Below are 19,457 nucleotides of genomic sequence, written 5' to 3'. Positions count from 1 at the left end.
AATTAAATTTATTTGGCACAAATGTCAAAATAAAATTGATTTAGTGTCTACTCAGATTGTTCGCAAAGCACGCTTCAATGAGGCAAAAAGCACACTTTAACTCATAAAGAAAATCACAGGTTTTCTGGTTTTATGTTCATATTCTCGAAAGTGACCTTGTCAACATAAAATTTTTACCCCTTTTGTATGTACCTGTTGTTAGGCAGTGTATAAAGTGAGTCATTATATTTTCTGAATAGTGATAAATCCTTTAAAAATTTCAAAGTTAATAAGTTAAAACACAATTTATATCATTATATTAGTAAAAAAGACAAAAAAAGACCTTTTTAGCAGAAAAAATGATCAATTATTGACACAGGTGACAGTGGGAAGACCAGTTTCTTACAGACCAATTGAAAAATGTTAACAGTAAAGATTTCTCAAATTCTAATAGAAGTGGACATCAGGAAATGTGCCATTGAGGATAAATATGAAGATTTGATGACAAACAAGTAGTATTATGCCGCACATATTATAAAAAGTGCTTTTTTAGTACAACCTACTTTGCAACATAATTTAGCTACTGTGTTAGGTATTTCTTTCTCCCGTGGGGATGGTTGCAGCTCCCTCAATGATAGCTGCCTCTCAAACAGTGTTGCCTTCAGCTCCTGTGGCAAATTAGGAATGAATTCCAACATCACATTTAAGGTTTCTGCATCTTTGTTGATGGGTGATAGCAGAATTTCTGTTAAGTTAAAAAAGAGAGAGGATAAAGCCATGTTCATGTCAAGGAGAATCAGAAAAATTATAAAATTTTGCATGAACAACAATTTTGCATGTACAACAAGCACTGACTCAATATAATTAAACATTGAAATAATCAGCAAGTGTCCTATTATCTGAAAAATGTATCTTATATGTTATGCAGCTCAAGGTACAACAATATTACCAAGGCTCTCTTTTGCTCTACTCCCACCCCCATCTCTTCCCATGACCCTTTTTACTTGCAGCACTTTTCACTTTCCCTGATGGTATTTCACAGCTTAGTTCCAATTACATTATGCACTAGCTAGAACAGAGTATATAAATACACTTTAAAATCATGTTTCTCCTATGGAAATAGTTAAATATTTGGAAATTATATACAAACATGTATATATGTAGGTATGGTAACATTGGTTGTTCATGAATAGTTTTATTTTTTCCATTAAATTTATCTAAATTTTTGTCTTTTTAATATGAGCAGAATTGCTTATTCACTCAGAAAAATAGTAAAATAAAATATAGTACAATCTTGTCTTCCCTAATTTGAGTCAGATACAATCTTAAACAATTTGGTAAACTCTTAATTTTATATTAGTATTATGTAAAAACTTACTATCAAAATACATCAAGTTCTAACCAACAATACAAAGACGTAAATAACTTTGTAATCAAGCTTTAAATCCCATGAAATGGAAATAAATATTCATTGTTCACAATGATTTTACATGAGGATTAATTACATGAAACATATGTCTATAGCTTATAAAATGTAGTTGTGGCTTAGCATACACTGCAAATGAAACTTACGTCATCTATATTAAATGTAGAACTATTACTGATAATTTGCCTTACCATCTTAAAATTTAATGACCTATTAGATTGATAAGAATACCTGTATCTCTTTTGAAAACTTCCCTGGCTAATTTTGCCTTAGCTTCCAATTTAACTTTATAAATATCCCATGACTAGCAAAAATATTTTAAAACCATTCCAGATTTGAGCTCTACGCAATTCTGAGATCTCGCTCCTAAAGAAAATCATGGTACCTTCCCGTAGTCTAGAAATGATCGTGTTAAGGGCCAGCTTCCCTTGACTCTGGTCCCCTTCAGTTTCTGTTGTAAGCATTAGGTCCTTTTCCTCTTCCTTCCCCTATCTCTGACAGGTACATAAAGACCCAGTTCGAAGACGTGGGAGGCAAGGCTCTCCCCTGTGGTGTGGTTTATAAAAAAGAAGAAGAAGGGGAGGGAAAGAGCAAAGGCTAAGGTTTTAATGGCATAGCCCAAGCCCAGTTTATTTACAAAGAAGGGCCGTCTTTAAAAAGGTCCTTCCTTGCCTGCCATAGAGGACCCTTACAGAGGTTCAGGATGCTGCCCCTTGCCCTTTGGAACACAGCAATGCTTGATCACCAGCTATCCACCTCACTTTTTACCCAATCACATCTCAATTCAAGATGTCTCGAGCATTTACCGGGTCTCCAGCAAGCCTGCCTGCTGAGCGGCTGCTTTCCTCTGGATCCGAACGCGCCACGGCATCCTGCGGAACCTAAGGGAAGTAGTAATGCTTCTGCGGCTTTCCCGTCCCTAGTCCACCGCCCTGGCAGGTAGCTAAAATGCCCCCAAGCACTTGTCAATGAGGCTGTTTGCCATTCCTACAACCCACACCCACGTGAGGTTCTCGGTGAGAATCTGAAGAAAAGCAAGTTGCAAAGAAAATGCCGAAACTTCGGGCACCAGCGGCAGCTGCGGGTGCTGAGCGTTGACAGCTAAGGAGAGCTCGAGCGGAGCCGCGTGGTCCGCGGTTCCGATTGGTCCGCAGCCCCTCGCCAACCAATGGGAAGTGCTAGGCCCCACCGAGCTGTTACCTGCTGGCGGATGGGCTCGCAAGGGCTGCTCCTCCGGCACGCCGGCAATCCTCTTAATCGTGCTGGACGCCCCGCAGATGGCGTGCAATGCGAGGAGCAAATCATCGCCACATAACTTCAAGGGCTTGTCGTCCAGCTCTTCAGCCACAGGCTGTCTAGGGAGCTGGCCCAGCAGTAGCCAGACTCTTAACAGGTGGGACAAGAACTGGCGCGCCATCCTGGGCCCGGCCTCTCCTGCTTTGGGCTTCTCAACTTTTCTCTAGGTTGTCGCTGCTGTCACCTGTCGGCTTGCTCTTATGAGGCTATCTCCGGCTTCAGGCTACTGTCCCTGCCTGTCTCCTAGTGACTTTTATAGCCCTCAAGCTCCCACTCAGGTTTGAGTCAGTAGTGCCTGCTCCACATCTTTCCGCATACGCCTCCACGGGATTTTTTTCTCTCAGCTCCTATTCTCACGCTCCCCACCACGTCCCCACCGCTCCGTCTTCTCTATGTTCTTCAAATCTTTGCTTATCTTAAATTTTGAATTTCCGTCTTCTTCCTTTCCTTCTCCACAACTGTATTTGTACTTACTTAAATGTTTTCCTTTTTTTTTTTCTTGGTCTTAAGTTCTAAGTGTGGCATAGTCATTATAGTAAATATGAGAAAACAAAAGAAAATCGCTGTAACACGTATAACCTCCTATTATTCCTACAAACTTCCCCACCTTTATTTGTATTTCTACTTCAAAGCATTGAAATTATAATTAGATTAATATTTATTAATTTTATGCACTTTGGTCTGCCAATTAATAATAATGTGATGGGTTAGGTGGATAGTTCACAAAAGAGAGAAAACTGGTGATGTTTAAAGTCCTGCGGAAAAGTAACTCCGTTCCCAATAACATCACTTTAGGCTTGAAAAATAATATTTAAATTTACACGCATTTTTATATTCATTATTGCAGAAGATGAGAGTCTTAAGGACAGACAAAACTTCAAAGGTCAGTACTTCAGTTTGCTTTCCAGGGATCCTAACAAGGACTGAAAAAATATAGGAGCTCTCTTTTTTGCCAGTTAAGTCTTGGAAGAGCTCCAGATTTGAAGGTCTTCTTAGAGTGTGGGAAAACAGACTCGATTACTATCTATCTACCAATTTCTTCTTTTCCTTCGACTCTTCTGGGAGAATAAGTGATTGAAACCACTACTGAAATATTTTAATTTGAGACTGTGTTCTTTATACAATCTCCAGACACTGTATTGCTCACACATACACACATACAGACACATACACCCACAAAAGACATTAACATAGTAGAATTCCACAGTTCCAGAATAATATGTAGGTAACATGTTCCTACTCCCAAGACTTGTGACTAATTTACTATATTCTCTGTGTATTGTATTTGATAAGAGAGAATGTTTATCATTTAAAATTTTTTAACATGTCAATGCAGTTTTAGACAACATACAGTCATTACACAGTAAACTTTTTTCTTTTTAAAAATGCAGTTTTATATATTGATATATATTCATACACCATACAATCCATCCAAAGTATTCAATCATTGGCTCACAGTATAGCCACATAATTATGCATTCATCGCCACAATCCATTTTAGAACATTTTCATTACTTAAAAAAAAAATCCCATACTTCTTATCCCCTCCCCATCATTGACCCCTAGCATTGGTATGCTATATTTGCTACTGTTGATGAAAGAATATTAAAATTTTACTGTTGACTGTAATCAGTAGTTTGCAATAGGTGCATATCCCCCCAGCTACCACTATATTATTAACTCCTTGTAATAGTGACATACAGTTGTTCTAGTTCATGAAAGAACTTTTAAAAAATATTTGTACTATTAATCACAGTCATTGTCCACCACAGGGTTCACTGTGTGATATGGTCCCATGTTTTAGCCTCTAGCTTTCCTTATAGTGACATAGATGACTCTAAACTTCCCCATTCAACCACAATCACATAATTCAGTGCTAATGATTATACTCATCATAATGTGCTGCCATCACCTCTATCCATTTAAATCCAAACATTTGAATTCAACCTAGTTAAAAATACTGCACATATTAAGCATCTGCTCCCCATTCTTTAGCCTCATTCGTTTCCTGGTAACCTATATTCTAGATTTTATCTCTATGTGTTTACATATTATAATTATTTAATATTAGTGAGATCATACAAGTGTCCTTTAATGTCTGTTTTATTTCACTTGACATAATGTTCATCCATATTGTCATGTGCTTCAGGACCTCTTTCCTTCTTACTGCTGAATAGTATGTGTCCTTTTGTGTCTGACTTATTTCACCCAACATTACATCCTCATGGTCCATCCATGTTCTCAAGTGCTTCAGGACTTCATTCCTTCTTACAGCTGAATAATTTCCATTGTATGTATATACAGCATATTTTGTTTTTCCATTCATCTGTTGATGGACACTTGGGTTGATTCCATCTTTTGGCAGTTGTGAATAATGCTGGTATGAACATCGGAATACAAATGTCTGTCCATGTCCCTGCTTTCAGTTCTTTTGAGTATCTCAAGTAGCAGGATTGCCAGGTCATAAGTCAACTCTGTACCTAACTTCCTTAGGAACCACCAAACCATCCTCCACAGCGACTGTATCATTTTACATTCCCATCAGCAGTGAATAAGTGTTCCAAATTCTCCATATTCTCTCCAACACTTGTAGTTTCATATTTAATAGCAGCCATTCTGGTGCATGTGAAATAATCCCTCATGTGGGTTTGATTTCCATTTCCCTAATAGCTACTAAAGCTGAGCTTTTTTTGCATACTTTTTAGCCATGAAAAGATTTCCTCTATGGAAAGATGTCTATTCATGTCTTTTGCCCATTTTTGAGTTGTTGGTCTTTTTATTGTTAAGTTACAGGATTTATTTCTATATTCTAAGTATCAAATCTTTATCAGATATGTGGTTTCCAAATGTTTTCTCTCATTGAATCTGCTACCTTTTCACCCTTTTTACAAACTCCTTTGAAGTATTGAAATATTCGATTTTGAGGAGGTCCCATTTATCTGTTTTTTTTTTTTTCGTTGCTTGTGCTTTGGGTGTAAGGTCTAAGAAACTACCACTCTATCGATAGATCTTGAAGATGTTTCCCTCATTTTCTTCTAGGAGTTATGTGCTACTTGTTTTTATAGCTTGGTCTTTGATCCATTTTAAGTTAATTTTTGTATAAGATATGAGATAGAGATCCTCTTTCATTCTTTTGGTTATGGATATGCAGTTCTCCCAACACCATTTATTGAAGAGACTATTCTGTCCCAGTAAAGTGGACTTAGAAACTTTGTCAGAATCCACTGACCTTAGATCTGAGGATATTTTTCTGAACTTTTAATTCAATTCCATTGAGCAATATGTCTATCTTTATGCCAGTACCATGCTGTTTTGACCACTGTGACTTTATAATATGCTTTAAATATCCATGGTAACTCCCACTTTATGCTCATTTATCAAGATGTTCTTGGCTATTCAAGGCCCCTTAACTTTTCAAGTAAATTTGATACTTAACTTTTCCATTTCAGCAAAGTAGTCTTTTGAGATTTTGATTGGTATTACATTGAATCTGTAGATCAATTTGGGTAGAATTGATATCTTAATGACCTTTAGCTTCCAATCCATGATTACAGAATGGAATGATGTAATGTCCCCTCTTTTTCAATTTTTTGGAAGAGTTTGAGCAGGAATGGTATTTATTCTTCTTGGAATGCTTGGTAAGGTTCACCTGTGAAACCAAGTGGTCCTTGGCATTTCTTTTTTGGGAAGTTTTTGATGACTGATTCGTTTGTTGAGAATCAGTGATTGGTTTATTGAGATCTTCTGTTTCTTCTCGGGTCAGTGTAGGGTTTTTTTGTTTGTTTCTAGAAAGTTCTCCGTTTCATCTAGGTTGGTTTGTTGGTATACAGTTGTTCATTGCAACCTCTTATGATCTTTTTTCCTTTGGTATCTAAGGTAATGCCTCCCTTCTCGTTTCTAATTTTATTTATTTTCATCTTCTCTCTTTTTGCCTTTGTCAGTTTGAGGGATTGTTGATTTTATTGATCTTCTGAAAGAACTGACTTTTGGCTTTATTGATTCTTTTTATGGTTTTTTAAATTCTTCATTTCATTACTTTCCACTCTTAACTATTTCTTTCCTTTTGCTTGCTTTAGGATTAGTTTGCTGTTTTTCTTCAGTTTCTCTGGTTGTTCAGTTAGGTCTTTGGCTTTAGCTCTTTCTTTCTTTTTAATGTAGATGTTTAGGACTACATTAGTACCCTCTGAGCACTGCTTTCGCTGCATCCCATAAGTTTTGATATATTGTGTTCTCCTTTTCATTCATCTCAAGATATTTGATTTCTCCTGCAATTTATTCTTTGACTCATTGATTTTTTTAAGAGTGCGTCATTTAACCTCCATGTATTTGTATATTTTCTGATTCTCTGTTATTGATTTCCAGCTTCATTCCATTATGATAAAAAAAAAAGTGCTTTGTACAATTTCAGTCTTTTTAAATTTATTAAGACCTGTTTTGTGCCCCAGCATATGGCATATCCTGGAGAATGATCCATGAGCACTTGAGTAGAATGTATATTCTGTTTGGGGGTACACTGTTCTATATATATCTGTTAGGTCTAGTTCATTTATCATCTTATTTAGAACCTAAATAAGATGATAACTGATATGATCTTTATTGATCCTCTATCTAGATGTTCTGTCTCTTGGAGAAAGTAGTGTGTTGACGTCTCCCTTCAGTTTTGCCAGTGTTTGCCTCATGTACTTTGGGCACTTTGATTATGAGCATAGATATTTATAATTGTTATTTCTTTTTGGTGAATTGCCCCTTTTATTAATATATGGTGTCCTTCTTTGTCTCTTATAACAACTTTTGCATTTAAAGTCTATTTTATCTCATATTAGTATAGCTATCTCAGCTTTTGGTATACATTTTGATTTTTTTGCTGGTATCTGGTCATCTGATTACCTTGATGAGTTTATTCTGAAGGTCAGTATTTCCTCTTTCTTGTCTAGGAATTTGTTGGTGATTGGGCTTATATTAAGACTCTTCTTTAACAGTTGAATCATCAGTATTTCCCTTCCAAAATAGGGTGAGGTACCAATGCAGGGGGCATAGACCAGATCCAGTGGGCCCTGGGAGAGGGTCTATAAAGACTCCAAAAACCTATTTCCCTCCCACCCCCTTTCTTGTCACCAAGCCACACTTTCCTACCTAACAGATGGCAATTTTTAGCTACCTGTTCCCTCAACCCTAAGAAGGTAGGCTATCATGGCTTTTTACCAGATGCAATCAAAACAGTGTTGCCTGGCAGCATCTGACTTGGATGAGCTGAAATTGCAGCTGAAATTGCAGGAATCCTGTGTTCTATGTTCACCAGCCCATATCTGGCTCAGTGTTGAGCTGTGTCCCCCTCTGTTCTTGAGTCATTCTTGGCAGATGACTCCCCCACTAGTCTCTGTCTACAGCCACCTCCCAGGCAAGAATTGAACTCTTGTAGCTGCTTCCCTCAAGGATAGATGACGGGCACCAGGACCACTGATGGAATTACCATCTTTGTCCATGATTTGTCAGTCTCTTCATCTCACACTTTGCTGGGTGTTGTAACAGACCTCTCTCTCCTGGTCTCCAAATCCCCAAACAGTTGATTTGGACAGTTTCCACCTGGCTACTTGCTGCTTTACAGAGAGAAATCGGATCTGTTGCTCTCTCCTTAACCCTCCATTTTGGAAGCCCCTCCGGGAGGGCCCTTTTATATGCAGCACTCCTCAGCAGCTTGTGTTCTGCCCTATATCTGGATGTTCATGAGATCTTAACTCACTGCTGTGGATTTCTTGTAGTCTGTGTCCCTGGTGGGAGGTGGAAGGAATCCGGGCAACTGCCTCTGAGCACTTCCTAAACTGTTTGGGATTATGTGAAGTAGGAAGGAAGAGGAGAGAAGTTTCCACCTGACTTTTTTCCCTTTCTTTGATTCATGTTTGTTGAGTGCTTCTCCAGTCTCTACCATCCTCCAGAGTTCTAAGCAAGTGAAATTTGCCCTTTTATTCGCTGAATCTCTGGGGAGATGTTTTTTCTGGAGTCTTACGTCACCATGTTGATGATGTCACTCCTCAGTAAACATTTAAGTATAAGGAGAACCACATTTTAAAGCCTTAGTCATTTGTGTCAAAATCTACTCAAACCACCTCTTTTCCACTTAGTAGACCTGGTTGCTTAAAGGAAAAAGGGTAGTTTTGAAATAAACCCATAGATATTCTTACTTCCAAATAAAAAATATCCAAATCTTTGCTAATAGAAGACGGCACTATCATCATTCATCACATGCTGGGTATAGCATTCCTTCTCAAACATTACGTGCATAGAACTATGGGAAGCACAGAGTCTGTTGTTTTAGATTCATTTTCACTAAGACACACAGACTGGAAGAGGCTTCTGAAAACTGAGGTTTGGGAACTATTTTATGGGTTGAAAGACATGGGAAAATAATCCATGTGCAAGGCTGTCCTCCCAAATAATTGCTTGTATAAAAATTAACTTCCAGGTGTCGGTCAATTTCATACTAAAATTCCCTTTAAAAGTTGACTTCTATTTTAAAACAAAATGTTGTAAACTATCCTTAATTATACTAATTTGAAATAATGCAATGCAAAATGGAAAAATAGTTTAAAAATGGTTTAAAATCTGACAATTCAGAATATTCTGATAACTATAAATCATTCAGTGCTTATATGCAATTTTTCCCCTAAATCTTGGAAAGGTTAGCTTTAGGTGGAGAGGCTTAGATAGATAATGAGCACAATAAAATGTTAGAGTAGTCAAGGAAAATAAATATCTTGAATGGTCCACATTGTGAAAGAAGTACGTATTTATGAATAATTTACTGTCTCTTCCTTATTTAAATATATATTTCTCTAGTAGTACAATATTACTAAACAGGGAAATACTGGATTTTCTTTTTTGACTGTAGCATATTTTTTTTAATTTTTTATTTAAGAAAATGAACAATACATTTAGAATCACCAAAAATGAATATCTTAGCTTAACCATAGGCATATTTAAATAAAGTATCCATATAATCATTGTAAAACCTGTGTTGCACAGTAAGTTTCATAAGCCAATTTAAAATTAGGGCAAGGAGAAAAAATCTACAAATTCAGATAGCAAACTTCTTAAATTCTAAATATTAAACACTAACTTAGATACCATTTGATCAGCTGTCAAAACTGTGAATGTTCTCAGAATATCAAGTAGAAAGTTCTTACAAATGTCAGCATTACTATAGTAATAACCTGTGTTACTAAATATTCTCTTTATTTCAGGAAACTATGAGGATACAAATATTTTTACAATTAACACATGAAAATCTTAACCACCTAAAATAAATATCTTAGCTTACCCATAGGCATATTTTTAAAAAATATATAAGTAATCATCATAAACCTGTTCATACAATATGTTTCATAAACCAATTTAAAGTTAAAACAAGGAAGGAAAAAATCTATAGGTAGAGGCATCAGAGTTTCTTAAAATCTAATTAAATACTATCTTAAATACCATTTGATTAACTATCAAGACTGTGCGTGTCCTCAAAACATCAAGCAAAAAATTATTATGAGTATCAGCTTTGCTATAGTAATGAGCTATTTTACTAAATATTTTCAAATTTTTTATTTCAGGAATTTATTTTAACTAATATTACTTTATTGTCTATAGTTTTTTTTAAACCTTCTTTTTGGTTGTTGTAAAATATAACATATATGTATCTATATATATATGCAAAGAAAAGAAGGAAAAAAGCAATAATTTTCAAAGCACATTTCAACAAGCAGCTACAAAACAGGTCCCAGAGTTTGTCATGGGCTACCATGCCCTCATCTCAGATTTTTCCTTCTAGCTGCTCCAAAGCACTGGTAGCTTTATCAGAGTCATAATAATGGAATCCTTTTGTTTGACTTATTTCACTCAGTCCTTGAAGACATAATGCTGCATAATCTTCCATCATATGTATATACCACATTTTGTTTATCCACTCATCTGTTGATGGGCACCTGGATTGTTTCCATTTCTTAGCAATTGTAAATAGTGCTGTTATGAACATCGGTGTGCAAATGTCTGTTCATGCCACTGCCCTCAACTCTCCTGGGTATATACTGAGTACTGGTATTGCTGGGTTATAGGGCAACTCTATATTTAGTTTTCTGAGGAAATGCCAAACTGGCTTCCACAGCAGCTAAACCATTTTACATTCCCACCAACAGTGAATAAGTGTTTCAATTTCCCTGCAAGTGCTCCAATTTCCAATGTCTCCAACATTTGTAGTTTCCTGATTGTTTAATAGCAGCCATTCTTACAGGTGTGAGGTGGTATCTCATTGTTATCTTAATTCACATATCTCTTATACACAATGAAGAGGAGCTGTTCTTCATGTGCTTTTTAGGCATCTGTATTTGCTCTTCAGAAAAGTGTCTATTCATTTCCTCAGCCCATTTTATAATTGGGTTGTTTGTTCTTTTGTTGTTGGGCTGTATAATTTTTTTATGTGCACAGGATATCAAGCCTTTATCTGATATGTAGTTTCCAAATATTTTCTCCCATTAAGTTGGCTACCTTTTCATCTTTTTAACAAAGTCCTTTGAGGCACAAAAAGCTCTTGATCTTAAGGCGGTCCCATTTGTCTATTTTTTCTTTTGTAGCTTGTGCTTTTGTTCTAAAGTTTAAGAAGCTACCTCCTATTACTAGATCTTGCAGATGTTTCCCTATATTTTTTCCAGAAGTTTTATGGTACTAGCTCTTACAGTTAGGTCTTTGATACATTTCAAATTAATTTTTGTATAGGGTGTAAAGTAGGGTCCTCTTTCTTTTGTCTGTTGTAATCCAGATCTCCCATGCCCATTTATTGAAAAGGCTATTCTGTTCAAATTCAGTAGATTTGGGGCCTTATGGAAGATCAAGTGTCCATAAATTTGGTGGTCAATCTCTGCACTCTCAATTCTACTCTGCTGGTCAGTCATATTTTTGTGCCAGTACCATGCTATTTTGACCATTATAGTAAGCTTTAAACACAGGAAGTGATAAACCTCCTAGTTCTCTCTTCTTTTTTAGGATATCTTTAGCTATTTGGGGTCTCTTTCCCTTCCATATGAATTTGATAACGAGTTTTTCCAAGTCTTCAAAGTAGGTTGTTGCGATTTTTATTGGCATTGCATTGAATCTGTAGATCAATTTGGGTAGAATTAACATCTTGATGATATTTGACCTTCCTGTCCATAAGCATGGAATATCTTTCTATCTGAATAGGTCACTTTATTTCTTTTAGCAATTTTTTGTGATTTTCTGTGTATAAGTCCTTGACAGCCCTGGTTAGGATTATTCCTAGATGCCTAATTCTTCTAGTTGCTATTCTGAATGGATTTTTTTCCTTAGTTGTCACCTCAGATAGGTCATTGCTTGTGTATGAAAGCATTACTGATTTTTGTACATTAATCTTGTATCCTGCCACTTCACTGAATTTATTAGCTCAAGTAATTTTGCTGTAGATTTCTCAAGGTTTTCTAAGTATAGGATCGTGTCATCTGCAAATAATGAAAGTTTTACTTATTCCTTTCCTATTTGGATGCCTTTTATTTCTTTTTCCTGTCTAATTGCTCCAGCTGGTACTTCTAGTGCAATGTTGAATAATAGTGGTTGACAATGGGCATCCTTGTCTCATCCCTGATCTCAAGGGGAATGCTTTCAATTTCTCACCATTAAATTTGATACTGGCCATGTGTTTTTCATGTATGCCCTTTAAGATATTGAGAAAGTTCCCTTCGATGCCTAATTTTTGAGGTGTTTTTATCAGGAAAGGATGTTGGATTTCGTTGACTGCTTTTTCAGCATCAATTGATATGATCATGTGATTTTTCCCTTTTGATTTGTTAATGTGCTGTATTACATTTATTGATTTTTTTAATGTTGAACCACCCTGTATTCCCGGTATGAATTCCACTTGATCATGATGTATAATTCTTTTTAATGTGGTGTTAGATATGATTTGCTAGTATTTTTTTCTTTTTTTTTTTTTTTTTTAAAGAGAGAGGGAGGAAAGGAAGGAAAGACAGAGAAGGAAGGAAGGGAGGAAGAAAGGGAAACATTTTTTAAACATTTTCTTGTTTTATTATATTTTGTTTGTTTGTTTGTTTTTTACATGGGCTGGGGCTGGGAATCGAACCGGGGTCCTCCGGCACGGCAGGCAAGCACCCCTGCCCGCTGAGCCACCGCGGCCCGCCCCAGATTTGCTAGTATTTTGTTAAGAATTTTCGCATCTATGTTTATTAGGGAAATTGGTCTGTAGTTTTCTTTTCTTGTATCATCTTTATCCGATTTTGGTATTAGAGTGATGTTAGCTTCATAAAATAAGTTAGGTAGCATTCATTTCTCTTCAATTTTTTTGGAAAAGTTTGAGAAGGATTGGTGTTAGTTCTTTTTGAAAATTTTAATAAAATTCTCCTGTGACACCATCAGGTCCTGAACTTTTTTGTGTGGGAAAATTTCTGATGATTGATTGGATTTCTTTACTTGTAAATTGGTTTATGAGATCTTCTATTTATTATCAAGCCAGTATAGGTAATTCGTGTGTCTCTAGGAATTCGTCCATTTCATCTAAATTGTCTAGTTTGTTGGCATATTCATAATATTCTCTTATGATTTTTAAAAATTTCTTTATGATCTGTGTTAATGACCCCACTCTCATTTCTGATTTTGATTATTTGTGTCCTTTCTCTTTTTTTGTTAGTCTAGCTAGGGAACCATCAATTTTATTGATTTTCTCAAAGAATCAACTGTTAGTTTTGTCGATTCTTTCTGTTGTTTTATTGTTCTCCAGTTTATTTCTGCCTTAGACTTTATTATTTCCTCTTATTTGCTTTGGGGCTAGTGTGCTGTTCTTTCTCTGAGTTCTCCAGGTGAGCAATTAAATCCTCAAATTTTGTTCGTTCTTGTGTTTTATATAGGCATTTAGGGTAATAAATTTCCCCCTCAGCACTACCTTTGCCATATCCCATACATTTTGATATGTCGTATTCTCATTATCAATCATCTCCAGATATTTACTGATTTCTCTAGCTATTTCTTCCTTGACCCACTGACTATTTAAGAGTGTTTTATTTAATCTCCATATATTTGTGAAAGCACTGATTCTTTGGTGATTATTAATTTCCAACTTTTTTCCATTGTGATCTGAGAAAGTGCTTTGAATAATTTCAGTCTTATTAAATTTTAAGATACACACAGTTTGTATATCTACACACAGTATATGATCTATCCTGGGGAACATTCCACGTGTGGTAGAGAAGAATGTATATCCTGGTGTTTCAGAGTGTAATGATATATATATGTCTGGTAGATCTAATTCATTTATCCTAATTGTTTAGGTTCTCTATTTCCTTGTTGATCCTCTGTGTGGTTGTTCTATCTATAGTGGAGAATGGTATATTGAAGTCTTCCAGTATTACTTTTGATATGTCTGTAGTTCCCTTCTGTTTTTCCATTATGTGTCTCATGTATTTTGGAGCTTTATGTACATTTATTTAGTATCAATAAAACATTTAGGTCTATTTTATCTACCAGATATTAGCCATTGTATAAACTGAACTATTATGTATAGTTAAAATGATAAACTTTATTATCATTTAATTTCAGAGCATTAAAATACAATTAATGTAATTATACCATTAACAAAAAAGGCAGAAAGACCATTAGCATCAAAAGGATTATTAACAGAAACTATAGCAATGCAAAGACTATTTTCTTGCCAACCAAATTAAAGATTCAGACACTAACAATTATTTCTAATGTTCCAATAATCATGGTACCTGACAGAGGGATCAGTGAATATGTCATGGAGAACATTTGCATATAAGAAGAGAAATACACAATTTAGGTAGAGCATGCTCTAGCAAGAGCTCTTCTCGTACAACCTACTTTACAACACTCATGACTCAAAATCATAGAGAACTGTCTCTTTTTTCGGGAATGTTTACTCAAGCCTAAGTCTTTCAATTGTAAAAGATGGTTTTTTCCTCCTTCAGTTTGTGCCTGAACCATTTTCTTATATTCTTCAAAGATGAGTTGCAAACTCTCTAATCCAGGTATAAATAGTCGTTGTAACTCTGTCAGTGATGGCTGCCTCTCAGACAATGTGGCCTTCAACTCCTGTGGCAAATTGGGAATGAATTCTGACATCATGTCTATGGTTTCTGCATCTTTGTTGATGGATGATGATACAACTTCTGTCAAGTTAAAAAAGAGAGAGAATGAAAGCATATTCATGTCAAGGATAAACAAGAAAATTATAAAATTTTCATGGACAACAAGGTATACCTTGACTCAATGTAATTAGACATTGAAATAGAATCAGCAAGTATCCTAATATCTGAAAAATTTAGCTTACTCACAGTTGGGCAGCTTAAAGTACTACAATATTACCAAGGTTCTGCTTTACTCCACTCTATCCCTCTGTCATCTTCTCCCATGACCCTTGTACAGATTTCATCTTGGCACTTTTCATTCTCACTGACTCTGACCTCTTCTGAAGTCAGCCTGGCCATAGAAAACACTCAGTTTGACCCCCGATTTATTTTTCTTACTTGAGTAATTATCTCTCACTGCTAGGCAACTTCTGAGTTGTGATAGTTATGATAGTATGATAGTAACTCTTGCAAAGGATATTAAGTATTTTAGGCCATCAAATATTCCATGGTGGCAAATTACTCTGTCAGGATAGTTAAGAGACTGAACTTTGAATTGCTGTGAGCTAATAGGCAGGAGATACAACTCTCTGACTTCTTCATACATCTATTTCACAGTTTCTCTTCCCCAGAGTATTTACTCCAAGTCAGTGGTATTTTAAAGGGACTGCCTTTAAAGGGATTTTGCATATGACCCAGCCAATTCCTAGGTATACCCAGCCATATCAAGGAAACTCCTAGGTATATGTCTGAGAGAAATGAAACATATATCCACACAGCAACTAGTACATGAATGTTTATAGCAGCATTATTCGTAACAGCTATGAGATGGAAACATCCCAAAAGTCAATCAGCAAACAAATGGATGAACAATATGTAGTATACAAACAACAGAATATTATTTTTCCACAAAAAGGAAAGATGTACAGATTCATCCTACAGTTTGGATGAACCTTGAAAACATTGTGAAAGAAGCCAGTCACAAAAGACTACATACTGTGTGGTTCTATTTAAATGAAGTACCAGGATAGGGAAAGCTATAGAGACAGAGAGTAGATTAGTTGCTTAGGGCTTGAGGGGCAGAGGGAATGGGAAAAGAGGTGATACCTACAGGTTATGAGGCTTCTTTTTGAGGTGAAGAAAATATTTAAAAATGGGCTATGGTGATGGTTGCACATATCCAAATATACTAAAAAGCACTGAATTATATGGAATGTGGATTATATCCCACTAATCCTGTTTTTAAGTGCTTAGTAGTTGTGTGGCATATGTGCACTGACTAATGTAGTGTGTGCTGTTTATTCCAATGCTGTAAATCAGCCACTGCTCAAGTTCTCTGTATCCCCTGGAAGAAAACCTGTTCTTCAGGAGCATCACAGCATGGGCAACACTCCTTTTAACTCCTAAGAACACTGAGGGCTGGACTGAGTCTCTGTAAAAGTTTCATGCACTAAGTTTGCTTTCTTGAAACCTATAATTCCCAGAGGGCTCTAAGGTCAGATAAATGGATCAAAGGAGAAGGAGGAGGTATAATAAAGAAAATAGGATTTACCAAACGAGTGTGACTGCTGGAATCACTATAGTAATATTCCTTCTACCCTCCAGTGTTTTGGAGCAGCTAGAAGGAAAAATCTGAGATGGTAGAATGGTAGTCCGTGACAGACTCTGGTGATCTTTTCTATAACTACTTTGAAGTATGTTTTGAAAATTATTGCTTTTTCTTTCTTTGCTTTGTGTATCTATTATATTTTTCAGTTAAAAATAAGACAAAAATAGCTACTCCTCACCTCTAACTTAAACTTTCTCTAGTAAGAGTCTTAGTGAATACAGAAGAAAGCTGGTTTCTATTTAGTGATGATAACTTTCCATATACTTAAAGCCAATTAATGCATCAGGCAAAAACATTTTTATGTTTATTCCTGGGCTATGTTTTTGGTAATTTTATTAAAATTATTTTTTAAAAGTTTGAACCATTTTCTGATCTGCAGCACCTTTAGCTTCTGAAGTCTAAACTCAAAAATAATATTCTAATCTTTTTGAATTTACTCAAACAAATACATATCTCAATCACTCTATCTTGGGCTGAATTCTCTTAATGAGAATAGGTTTCTTCTAATGGAGAAATGTATCTTATTTTACAAATAAGTTTATTTTTGCACACATTGTGGGGGGAAAAATGGTTGCCCCACAATTCAGTTATTTAAAAACAAACAGAGGGCAGTGTGATGGTGGCTCAGTGGCAGAATTCTCACCTGCCATGCCGGAGACCTTGGTTTGATTCCCGGTGCCTACCCATGCAAAAGCAATAACAAACAAACAAAAACGCTAAAAACAAATAGAACTGTCTAAAGGTAGAGATTAAAACTCATATGATGGTGGGCCAGGGTGGCTTAGCAGGCAGAGTCCCTGCCTGCCATGCTGGAGACCTGGGTTCGCTTCCCAGTGCCTGCCCATGCAAAAAAAAAAAACAACCTCATATGAATCACAAATTACTGACATGTACCTTCAAAATGACTTTTACCTAGTAATATAAACATTTTCCTAATACCCTCTTGCAGGCAATATTTTTTAGGTTTTCTCATTTAAATTATGCACTAGGGAACTATACAGATATTTCTTCAAAACTGCTTCATAATCACAAGTCTCTCCTGAAGAAATGGTCAGAAATTTGGCCAGATATCTATATATGAATGTGATCAGTAACCCATTTTTAGGTAACTATTTGGAAATACCATAAATGTACACCAAAAGAATGGTTAAAAATATCAAGGTAGATGTATATCATGAACTATTACACAGAAGTTTAAAATTATGTTTCTGGGGAATGTGACAAAATGCTCACAATACAATGTTAATATAATATACATAAATTTCTCTAAAAGTTAGTATTGCTTTCTAGTTCTTCATTTAAATTTATAGATTTTTTCTAATTAAATTCCCATATATTTTGCAAACTCTTTAATATCCATGAGTGTATTTCATTCCTCACTGCGGTTTTCTATATTTTTTCAAGGTCTTTCATAGCGTTATTATTTAGCCAGAAAAACTGAAATAAAACAAAATGCAATACAATCTGGTCTTCTGTAGTTTGAATTAATAAATTCCTAGGTGCTGTGGTCTTCAATTATTTTTTATAAAAGTATTATAAATGTAAAACATTTTTTAAATTGTAAAAATGTATTAACTAAATCAAGGTCTGAATAGTAATGTAGAAAAGTAAATAGCTTTAAATCGTGATTTAAATCCAGGTACCTAAGTACAGGTACTTAATGTACTTGATTTTAAATGAGGGTCATTTATATATAAGATATGCATTTAGCCTATAAAATATAGCTGTAGTTTTTCGTAAATGCCATATATATGGTGTGAAATGAAGCAAATAATTCATCTTATTTTATTTTAATTTAATGTGACCCATTACAGTGACTAAACTACCCTATACCTCTGTGAAAGTTTCTTTTGCTAGTTTAGTTTAGCTTCCAACTTCTTTTTATAAATTCTTTATATCTACAAAAGTATTTAAAAAAAAAAAAAACTGTTCCAGATTTGAACTATCCTCAATTGAGTTCTCACTTTTGAAGAAAATCCATGACAATTTCCCAGGGCCTGAAAACGCCGGTTAGGGTTCGGCAATGATCCTCTGAGAGGCAGGTTTCTCTTGACTCTGATCCCTTTCAGTTTTACATAGGCTCTTCAGCTCCTTATTCCTCTTCCAGCCCTTCTGTCCCAACTTTACTTCAAAAAAAAAAAAAAACAGTTCATAGAGATGGGAGGCAAGGGTCTACCGTGTGGTGTGGTTTGTAAAAGAAAAAGAACTGTCTGATGGCACAGCCCAAGCCTGGCTTATATACAAAGGAGGACTTTCTTTAAATCCTTGTCTACCGTAACAGGACCGTTACAAAGGTTCAGGATGCTGCCCTGTGCCCTTTGGCGCACAAACATGCTTGGTCACCAGCTATCCACCTCACTTTTTGCCCCTTCACATCTCAATTCAAGAGGCATGAACATTTGCCGATCTCCAGCCAGCCGGTCTGCTGAGCGGCTGCTTTCCTCTGGATCCGAATGCGCCACTGACTCCTGCGGAACCTGAGGGAGTAGGAAAGCTTCTGCTGCTTCCCCGCCTTCCACCCCGTCTCCCTGGTTAGATAAGCGGTAAAGTGCCCAAGCGCCTCTCAGTGAACTGTTGGCTATTCTTGCAACTTTCCCGCCCTGCTGCTGAGATTCCGTAGGAGAACCTGAAATAAAAGCAAGCTACAAAGAAAACGCCTAAAATAAGAGCTCAACCGGGCCTTTCCGACGGCAGTTCCGATTGGTCCGCAGCCCAGCGCCAACCAGTGGGAAGTGTGGACCGACCAGGGGCGGAGTCTCACCTGCGAGGGATCGCGAGCGGATTCTTGGCAGTTTCTTGCTCCCGGCGAAACTCCCGCCGACCATTCCGCAGGTGGCAATCCATTCGCGGGCTAATTCGCGGCCGCACAGCGTAATAACCTCATCCATCCTCTGGACTAGGAGCCCTTTGGGGAGCTGGCTCAGCAGCAGCCAGAATGTTAGCAGGTGGGACAAGATCTGGCGCGCCATCCTGCACCTGAGTTTTCCCGCTATGAAAGTTT

The 19,457-nt window shown here is 36.4% G+C and overlaps 1 protein-coding gene and 1 long non-coding RNA gene across 2 annotated transcripts; both read right to left on the bottom strand.

Annotated features, from left to right (window-relative positions):
* Positions 1–337: 337 nt before the first annotated feature.
* LOC143657026 (uncharacterized) lies at positions 338–3,004 on the bottom strand. The gene is made up of 3 exons (XM_077128932.1): positions 2,475–3,004; positions 2,212–2,392; positions 338–724 (listed from the first exon to the last, which is right to left on the bottom strand). Exons 1-3 carry the CDS (start codon positions 2,820–2,822, stop codon positions 498–500), a joined length of 756 nt encoding a protein of 251 aa, XP_076985047.1. The 5' UTR covers positions 2,823–3,004; the 3' UTR covers positions 338–497.
* An 11,615-nt stretch (positions 3,005–14,619) lies between these two features.
* On the bottom strand, positions 14,620–18,718 carry LOC143661092 (uncharacterized). The gene is made up of 2 exons (XR_013164410.1): positions 18,421–18,718; positions 14,620–14,889 (listed from the first exon to the last, which is right to left on the bottom strand). It is a non-coding gene; the product is annotated as an uncharacterized LOC143661092 (long non-coding RNA).
* Positions 18,719–19,457: the final 739 nt, after the last annotated feature.

Source organism: Tamandua tetradactyla, chromosome 2 (assembly GCF_023851605.1).
Source record: "Tamandua tetradactyla isolate mTamTet1 chromosome 2, mTamTet1.pri, whole genome shotgun sequence".
In the NCBI taxonomy this organism is placed as follows: domain Eukaryota; kingdom Metazoa; phylum Chordata; class Mammalia; order Pilosa; family Myrmecophagidae; genus Tamandua; species Tamandua tetradactyla.
Note: the sequence above shows the minus strand (reverse complement) of the source record. Positions and strands in the feature narration are given on the sequence as shown.

Bases quoted from the DNA above. Each gene is read 5' to 3' on its own strand.
- LOC143657026 (XM_077128932.1), bottom strand. From the start codon at position 2,822: ATGGCGCGCCAGTTCTTGTCCCACCTGTTAAGAGTCTGGCTACTGCTG. The intron at 2,393-2,474 runs GTGCCCGAAGTT...TGTGGGTTGTAG, and splicing joins AGCACCCGCAGCTGCCGCTG to GAATGGCAAACAGCCTCATT. The intron at 725-2,211 runs GTAAATGCTCGA...TTAACTTAACAG, and splicing joins GCAGGCTTGCTGGAGACCCG to AAATTCTGCTATCACCCATC.